This window comes from Electrophorus electricus, chromosome 7 (assembly GCF_013358815.1).
Source record: "Electrophorus electricus isolate fEleEle1 chromosome 7, fEleEle1.pri, whole genome shotgun sequence".
Lineage (NCBI taxonomy): Eukaryota > Metazoa > Chordata > Actinopteri > Gymnotiformes > Gymnotidae > Electrophorus > Electrophorus electricus.
This window is the reverse complement of record NC_049541.1, coordinates 10,479,800-10,489,465: the sequence shown is the minus strand read 5'-3', so window position 1 is coordinate 10,489,465 and position 9,666 is coordinate 10,479,800. Positions and strand designations below refer to the sequence as shown.

General features: G+C 43.1%; 1 protein-coding gene across 1 annotated transcript in view; it reads left to right on the top strand.

Annotated features, from left to right (window-relative positions):
• The first annotated feature begins 1,790 nt into the window (after positions 1–1,790).
• cd36 (CD36 molecule (thrombospondin receptor)) overlaps positions 1,791–9,666 on the top strand; it is an 8,431-nt gene continuing 555 nt past the window's right edge. Inside the window, exons 1-12 of the mRNA XM_026997361.2 lie at positions 1,791–1,945; positions 2,567–2,727; positions 3,739–3,883; positions 4,616–4,762; positions 5,243–5,334; positions 6,027–6,076; positions 6,445–6,514; positions 6,975–7,159; positions 8,312–8,430; positions 8,949–9,022; positions 9,127–9,181; positions 9,610–9,666. The exon at positions 9,610–9,666 is cut by the window's right edge and continues 555 nt beyond it. Coding sequence (XP_026853162.2) covers positions 1,823–1,945; positions 2,567–2,727; positions 3,739–3,883; positions 4,616–4,762; positions 5,243–5,334; positions 6,027–6,076; positions 6,445–6,514; positions 6,975–7,159; positions 8,312–8,430; positions 8,949–9,022; positions 9,127–9,181; positions 9,610–9,666 — 1,278 coding nt within the window. The 5' untranslated portion in view covers positions 1,791–1,822. The remainder of the gene's footprint in view (positions 1,946–2,566; positions 2,728–3,738; positions 3,884–4,615; positions 4,763–5,242; positions 5,335–6,026; positions 6,077–6,444; positions 6,515–6,974; positions 7,160–8,311; positions 8,431–8,948; positions 9,023–9,126; positions 9,182–9,609) is intronic.

The following is a 9,666-nucleotide window of genomic DNA, read 5'->3' as shown; positions in this document are numbered from 1 at the left end:
TAGTAATAATATAATGAGCCATATCTGTGAGTGTGGGTATGATACTGACTTGGATGTCTGGAACAGTGTGGAACTACTATATGAATTATTAACAAAAGCATTTTAATACTTTACAAAGAAAAAGAGAATACATATTCTGATACTTCAATAACCCAGTCTGTGTCGCTGATGGAAAATTGAGACTGCACTGACATTCCGCTGCTCATTAGTTTACATAAAGCTGTCACCTCCAATGTTTTAATATCAGTCTGATAGCACAGTTAGTGCAATCTCACGTCTGCCTCTATTTTTGCCTAAAACATGTATTTTCTCTTGTCCCTCTGTGTCGAATAAATTGCTTTTTCTAAACGGACAAGATGTTTTCCTTTACACAAATATATCTAGCATAGATCTAGCCCTATACACAAAGATTTTTTTTGAGTCCCTGTTGTTGTTGAAGTAACTTTGGTGCAAGTCTGGACTAGTCCACACACTTCAGTGCATCCACACATCTCTCTCTCGACACATCTCCCACGTTCTGCCAGAGTTTAGGGAATCTCAAGCTTAAACGGGTCTCTTACGGGTGAAAAGGCTCCCCCCCCGTGGCGCTTATTTGTCATTGCAACCACGGGCTGCTTGCTGTTCAGTTTCGATAACATTTTACAAAGTGAACAAGAGACACGTCAGAGGAGCGTGACAAACCAGAACAGGAGCAGGGCCAACGTCACGTAGACTTGTTAGGTCTTCTGAACGTTTTAACTGCTCTTTACTGCACTTTCTCAGCTTGTGTGCACTCATAAGTGTAGATTTTGATTGTGTTTGTTTGTATGGGGTGGCATTACAGGGGCCTCCTGAGCCATCATACCATTACAGTCTTAATTGATTTAGAACCTTCAGGCGTTATCCATGTTAACAATATTGAACTTGATCCCTCTACTTCTCCTGATCAGGCGTTTTAAGATCTGCACAAGTAAACAGTTTTATATCTGGCTCTATTTGCCCCATTGTCTTTGTCTCTTCCTCCTGCAGATATCTGACACCGGACTATCACCTGTCTTTTTCATCAGCATGCAGCCTAACCTCACCTGCCCCCCTGGTCCATGTGTATAGTTGTCAGTAAGAATGGCTACTGTTGTTGTTGTAAGTTGTTCATCAACATGCTGGTAAATACTTTCTCGGTGGTCCAAAAAGATTTACCTGTTTAAATGACACTAAAATGCTGATCAGGCTTGTTCAAGGGTTAGACTGACGTGGAGATAGTGCGACCTTTACTGGTAGATAAACATTAGTGCCGCATTTGAATGGTAGATAGGCTATATTCCTTATCATGGAACCCAGCTAGCTTATGGGGAAAAGTAACAATATTTTTAGCGTCTTTTGTGTATTTTGTGTCTAATGAACATGCAGCACGGTGGCAATTTTATGTTTAATTTACCAAGTCGATTTTTATGCGATAGTTTATAGTTATGCTATGCAAATAAAAAAAACAACAACAACAAAAAACAAAATTAAAAAAAAGAAACAAACAAACAAACAAAAAAACCCAAAACTGAACGTCATCTAATGCAATAGAATTGAATAACTGACGCCCAGTACACGCCCGGCTATAACACGCTCCACCACCACGACGTTATCTTTTTTATTTTTATTATTATTATCATTATTATTATTATTATTATTATTATTATTATTATTATTCCTTCTTTTCAAGATAGCGCAGGGACCCCGTGCAGGTCCGTTAACCTTCGGTCGCCCAGCCTGCGCTTACGTAACGGCGCTGTAGCGCTGCCATGCCCGCACCTGCCGCTCACTCCCTCCCGGTCGCAGGCTCCGAGCTTCCACCATGGGCTGCTGTGACTTGAAGTGCTGGCTCATCGCGGGCACCGTCGTGGGGGCCATCGCCTGCCTCGCCGGGCTTATCCTCATCCCCGTGGGCAACGTGGTCATTGAGGGCACTGTCAAAAAGGTAAGGCTGGCGTTAAATCTTAATCGACATTGGGAGACGGATCGGTAGTGCTTGACCGTTAGGCACGAAGTGGGGGGGGGGGGGGGGGGGATAAAAGCGGTGGATGAGTGCGTGAAGAATAACGTTTGCGGACGTGAAAAAGAAAAGCTCCGTAGGTCACGAGGAAAGTCATAACTAAGGCACTCGTCGTGTGTCATCGAGGACATGATGACGACCTAGCCTAGTTCTCCAAAATAGAGTTGGAGATGCTTCACAAACTGTCAGATTAACAGCGCTTTTTTTTCTTGGTAAATTTGATCCGTCACACGACAGCGTCTTAACGGGACTCCTTCGCTTTATTGCTTTTTTCCAGTGCGAGTAGGGCACGGTGCTGGTTTTATTGCCGTGTCATTTAACAGCTGGGTAAAGGCTGACAGCCACTGGAAACCGCGTTCCGTTTGCAGGGTCATATTTAGAAAACACCGCGGCATTGATTCATACTATGCTGACCACGCTTAACGCGCCTGTCTCTGGCGCGTGCACCGGTAAGCAGACGCAGGTGTGTCAGGGCAGGTGAGGGCGCGCGCGGGCCCCTCTCTCCGGGCCCGGGTGTGTGATCGGTGGGTTTGGGTGCTCCGACAGGAAGCAGTGCTGCAACCGGGCACCACGGCCTATAAGAACTGGATATCGGCCGGAGCGCCGCTCTACAGGCAGATGTGGCTGTTCGACGTGCAGAACCCCGAGGAGGTCGTGAGAAACGGCAGCGTCCCCGTACTTAAGCAGAGAGGACCGTACACGTACAGGTTTGGAAAGACACTCCTCGTCGAGAGGCGCTTGTTGGGGAATTATCTAGATGACCAGGGCAGGCTCTCGTCGAGGACGTAGCATGCTGGTGCAAGGATGAAATTTTTAGTCTAAAATTGTAAAATATGGGTGAATTAAATTTAGGTTTAAAGGTTGAATTAAAACATTCAAATTAAATATCTTTCACGAGATCATTGTTTATGAGGTAGCCCTTTTGCATTCTGTCTACATTTCTGTTGACACCGCTTATTATAATGTACACGCTCACCCTTTTGCTTAGAAAATGAAAAATTAAACACGAACGTACTGATTTCAGAACAGAATTTGATGGGTTTGTGCAAATCGTGGGGCCTAAGACTATTGCTTTTTTTAGCCATATAAATATTAGTATATTAACAATAGAAACACCTTTATGTACTTAATGGAAACACTGCTAATCTTATGATAACATTGGGATCTAATCTGATCGCCCTTGTTGTTAAACCATTCAGTCGTGTTGGACTCTCGGACACCCTGTAGGCCAGCCCCCTCCATGCTTCCTTGTTTTTCACGGCTTCTTTCAGATCCCCATAATCTAATCTAATATAATATAATCTAGATGCCAGTGGATCTTGCATGTCCTTTGGCAGTTTTCTTGCATATGTATGCATTTTGATTTGCATAATAAGAATTATATAATAATAGTAATTTACACTTTGCTGTGATGGATTAGGAAGGGCAAATGGTTCATCTTTACAGTGCAGGTGGTACAATTACATTTTATTAATGAGGACAAGTTAAAATGACTCTCACAGCCCACTGGGGAAGCAGCACTAGAGTTCCCAGTATTTCACTAGTTTCTCTTCTCTTCTCTTCTCTTCTCTTCTCTTCTCTTCTCTTCTCTTCTCTTCTCTTCTCTTCTCTTCTCTTCTCCTCTCCTCTCCTCTCCTCTCCTCTCCTCTCCTCTCCTCTCCTCTCCTCTCTTCTCTTCTCTTCTCCTCTCCTCTCCTCTCCTCTCCTCTCCTCTCTAGGACACGTTACATTCCCAAAGAAAATGTCACATTCAATGACAACTACACTGTGAGCTTCCTGTTGCCAGCAGGAGCCATCTTTGAGCCGTCCATGTCAGTGGGGACAGAGGAAGACATAGTGACTTCACTGAACCTGGCTGTGGCAGTATGTTGTCCCAACCAATCTCTCTCTCTCCCTCCCTCTCATCTCCCCTCCCTCTCACCTCCCCTCCCTCTCACCTCCCCTCTCTCTCTCTCTCCCTCTCACCTCCCCTCCCTCTCACCTCCCCTCCCTCTCACCTCCCCTCTCTCTCATCTCCCCTCCCTCTCACCTCCCCTCCCTCTCTCTCTCCCTCCCTCTCACCTCCCCTCTCTCTCATCTCCCCTCCCTCTCACCTCCCCTCCCTCCCCTCACTGTTGTCAAGCTGCCACTTCAACTGGTTTTCAAGCGAACAAACAAACCTTGTGTTTTAGGACACACTTCTGATCTGGCTTGGTTTGCCTCTAGAAAAATCTGCATACTTTTCCATGCTGTATAATTTCTCTTAGTAACACCTGGACATTGCACTCGCAGTGACGTTTAATTTCAAGGTCATGGCTTAGCCCCTACCAGTAATAATCTAAATTCTAAATCAGGTCACATATAGAACAATGATAGCACGCTAACGCTGTTCTTATCATTGGTAAAGGTTCAGACAATCACATGAGCTATGTAATTGGTATTGTTCTATATTACCTCTTTCACTGGACTAACCTTCCACAGACACTGATAGCAGGGGTTGCATTAACATATGGACAGGTGTAATGGCAGATTTTGCGATATGTCGTGAATGGGACATATTCTTCCTGTACGTTATTGGTGTTTACCATTACTAATGCGGGTCACCCTCTGTTCCAGGGCGCCTACAATCTTATAGATCATAAGCTGGCTAACATGCTCATTCAACTGAGCAAGTCCACCCTGTTCCAGAGCAGGACCGTCAGGGAGATGCTGTGGGGTTATAGAGACCCCATGCTGAAAAGCATCATGGGACTCTTTTATCCAGTAAGCCTTTACCCACAAAAGTCTGAATATAATACACAGTTAAAGGTTTCCTTACACCTTATAGAAATATGTTTTGTATGGTTATCTATGATTTAAACTAGGAGATTTCATTTTGAAGTGCCGGTGAGGTAAAAGGTAAACGTCTGAGGAGCGGATTTTGTGGGATTTCTTACTAAAACCCGTTACCTAAATGTCTTGTGTGGGTGGGTTTCTGAGGAATCCCAAGATTTAGAGAAGATTTTAAATATATTTACATTTTATATATAAACAATTGAATATTTCCTTATATGTTGCTTTGGCACATATTATGTTTTGTGAACCAATCATGGCACAGGTCTCAGGGGTCCTTTTTACTCTTCTGACTAATGACCATTAAGTATAATTTTAGCTTTGGCCTTTTTTTTTCTTCTTTTTTTGTGGTTTGTTTATTTTACCTTCTCTTAGGGCTCTCCTTTTCTCACATATGCTTGTTTTATCCAGTACAACAACACGTTTGATGGGCCTTACAATGTGTTCACGGGCCAAGACGACACCAACAAAGTGTCTGTGATTGATAACTGGCAGAACCGTCCGTGAGTATGGACAGATGGACATGCATACAAATGTTTGCTTCTTGCCTTGTTGGACAGGAACATTTCATTTAGTGGTTCCAGACACTCAGCTATATTCTTGAAATGAATCAATAAAAGGATTAAATAATAATAATAATAGAGTCAGTCAATTTTAAAGTTCTTTCAGTTAAAGCTTTATCAGAAACATTTATAATTATAAAGAAATATAAACATATAAGTCTTAGACTGTATGCAAGAGGTGTACACAAGAGACATTACCACCACACACACACACACACACACACACACACACACACACACACACTTGTGTACACATCTTGCATACGCTGTAATTGTATTCGTTTGGCCTATATGCATCTGCCCCAGAAAGGACAGTTTAATGAAATAAACACAAGACAGCAGGCTGAGCAGCACCCAGAGTAACGTCAGGCCTACACTGCTTGTAGTTTACGACGCCTTACGCTTTCCACCAACACTGCAGGCATGAGGAGTTGCGATAGGTGTTCCGGCTTTTTCTGACAGACAGGAGTGCCCATGGAACTCCTCGAGCAGGGAATGTTTACAGCTCAGTGAAACATGCAAACAAACAAACAAACACACAAACAGTAAAGTTCCAGAAAGGGCACACCTGCACTGACAAGTTTTCTGAATTTGGCAGAGAGATCTCCGTTTTACCACTCTGTGTGCTTCAGGTCCGTGCTGTACTGGAACGACACTTACTGTAACATGATCAACGGCACAGGTGAGCTCCCGCTTCCTTTTTCCTTCATAGAGAATCTCAATGTGCAATGGTAATTCTGGGCTAATAAACAACAGAGATGGCAACAGGAAAGTAAGGTTTCATTCTTCATATCAGGTTTTCCATGCGGTGATTTTTATCCATTGTCGGGGAGGTAGGGGAAATGATAAGCAATAACAACGTATAGACTTTTAAAAGTGGATGCAACACTCAATGGAATGTGAAACATTCATTCAGCTGTGCTTTGCTGAGGCCTTAGATGTTGTGATCAGTGATGTCATGAATAATATGGGTTGTTGTCACGGATCACTGACATTTCTGAATCAGACGTGAGAGCAGGCAATCAGACTGACAGATCTGTATCTGAACAGATGGCTCATCCTTCTCTCCATTTCTGGACAAGAAGAAGCACCTCTACTTCTTCCCCTCTGATATATGTAGGTATGTTCTCTGTCAATCAGTTTCCAGTCTCCTGCTGATGATATCGGAATCCTTCCCATAATTGCACTTCATCATGAACCTGCTACCCTCGGTGAAGTCCGTTGCTAGACGGAGAGAAGAGAGGAGGTTTTCACCATCTTCACTGCACGATTGCACATTAGACTTTCGAATTGTAGAATAGACTTTGTGATTGTAGATTAGACTTTGCGATTGTAGATTAGACTTTAGGATGGTAGATTAGACTTTGCTGCAGTTTTGCTGACTTTGAAGCTGCACTTTGACTGGAGCCAATGCTGACCTAAAGGTGAAGGTTTTTAGGCTTCCTAACTGGTTTTAACACGCTGCCACCAGAGGTCAGGCCGCACCATGACACGGGCTGGCATCACCACCAGCCCCTTCTTATACTCCCATCTTCCCACGTTCTTCATGATCAGACTTCTGTTTGTATGTCCCCCCCCAGGTCTGTATATGCTGAGTATGTCAACAGTCTGGACCTGAAAGGGATCACGGTGTATCGCTTCATGTTGCCACAGTCCATTTTTGCCTCCCCCACAGTCAACCTGGATAACAAATGCTTCTGCACAAATTATGAGGTGACCAACAACTGCACCATGGCAGGAGTTCTGGATATCAAAGCGTGTAAAGGTATGCAGAAATCTGAATGCATATTATTCATGCACGTCAGTGAGTTAGACAGTAACACTGAAAATAACATACAAAGTATGTATTTACAAAAGGGAGAAATAAGATTAATTTGGGTGAAATTATAATGTCATGGGGCAGTTCACATTGAAAATGAAATCTATTTTGAGATGAATCAGTATGGGGAACCATCACTGTAATGTTGAAAGCTGTTTTCGATTCGGTGAATATTCTGCATTTGCATATTTGCATGTGCGATGAGTACTGGGATGTCATCCCTAGTGAAGGATGTGCTAATGGGGAAACAGTGTTAGAGAGTAAAAGAACCACAGAGCCAGTGCTTCTCAGACCAGCTGTAGGGATGTCTTTGAGTCTGCAGTTTTCATACGTTATGTATGACCGTGTAGACAAAAAACAGGTAGCCCACCTCACCAGGACCAGGTCCTGACAAGGTAAAGTGCTTTTTACAAAAGCTACACTTTTTTAACTGAATGAGATTATGTAAAACATGTTGTGTGAGATTGCAGTATATGGGGGACAAAAACTGGTCCTGACTGCCGCTTTACTATACACTTCCTAAAGCGGGAGACAGCTCACGGCCAGCCAATCGGATTTATTTAGATTCATCTGGCTGTTCCCTCGCAAGAGGGTGTCGAATCAGTGCCAGGAAATGAGCATTCTGTGCAGTTATACTTTGGTAAACAAATGATATGCGCTTTTCTCCTAGTATATAAATATCACTCTAGGCAAATTTGTGAATTTTTCCATTTCCATAAAGTATTTTATTGCAGCGAGTTCAGAATGTATCTCTTTGCCTGACAGCCAATAGGATGTTTTTTTATGATTTTATGTGAACATGTGAAAAATTCCAAACAACTAGTTTTTTTTTTTAATGACCTCATTCATAGGAACTGCAGCCTGTCCTGTGACAAAATCCCTACGCACTCTTCTTGTGTGAAATCAGGATGTCACTGTAGTTTTCCACATACATTTGCTCCTTTGGTATTTTGGGTGAACCACGTTCACATGTAAACGCACCAATGGGACGAAGGTTTGAGCCACGGCTCCGGAGCAGGAACGGGCTCGGGTCTGACCCTTGCGATCCGGCCACGGCCGAACGTGTCCGGTAGTGCTCTGACCTGCTGTGTCTTGCAGGTGCTCCGGTGTTTATCTCCCTCCCTCACTTTCTCCACGGAAGCCCAGAACTGCTGCAAACCGTGAATGGACTAAATCCTGATCCCGAAGAGCACTCCACCTTTCTGGATGTGGAACCAGTAAGGAGACATTAGAATGCTTTGAATGTGTCTATAAAATGTCCGAAAGCATCCGTATAAAGCACCTTGACTTGCCATGGCATTTGAAAAGTGCTCTACAAATGAACAGGCCTTACCTTGCCTAAATTAGGCCCAAGCTCACATCCTACATGTTTAATATGCTTTTGATTTTAGTCACTGGTTTGCCTTGCTCACCTTTCTGGTGGACCCACAGGAGTTAGATTATCAGTTTCTTCCAGTTTCTGCCATTTCGGGGAGCTTTTCTTTGCTGCTTTCGACTGACTTTCTTTAGGATCTACACCTTTCCACACAGCTGTCTGCTGTAAAGAGAACTATACACATAAACGTGAACTGAGTTCGATAATTGGAGTGTCTGTTTCAGATATAAGACTTACCGTCTTAGCAACAGGTTAGGAAGAATCGTGACCATATAACCACGTGTGACTGTTGAAGACACACTCACAGATGTAAGCTATGGCAGATCTTGGGTTGAGCTGCTTGTGATGTGTGTGTTTCAGATTACAGGCTTTACTCTGAGGGTCTCCAAAAGGCTTCAAGTCAACATGGTTTATGGCCCGTCCAAAGATATCAAGTAGGGTGAAAATCCCATTTTCTAAAAATTTTCTACTTTGAAACATCGCTGCCATTTACATGAATCCTGTCCGTCTGTCCCTGTCTCTCTCTCTCCCTCTGCAGGATTCTTAACCAAGTGAAGCAAATCACAATGTTTCCACTCGTGTGGCTGAACGAGGTGAGGGAATGTTCAGTGGTTTGATTGTTGAATGATTTGAGTGGAGTTTTTGGTGAAGTGCTTTAAGTCCAGTCACTTTCTCAGCCCAGTACTTACTAACTTATGTTTAAAATCAGACACGGGGATATTAATTAATTATATTCCAGAATAAAAGTCATTTCTGATGACACTAAAAACAAAATCTCACTGTTAAAAAAAAAAACTTCCCAATTTCATTAAAATCCTAAAAAATGTTTCATTGTTTGAAGTAATTCCTCCAAAGCTCTCAGTGCCTGTTCAGATTTGTTCAAACATTGAACAGTTTGGTCTACAGTAAAACCACGTTTAAAAAAATTGAGCAGCAAGATAACAACCAGCAAGAATAAAGCATTCACACAAAATCTGAATTTAATGAATGAGCAGTGACTCTCCTCTCATCTGTGTGTTAGACGGCGTCTCTCGACGACGAGACTGCAGACATGATCAAAAGGGAGTTGTTTTCCCGG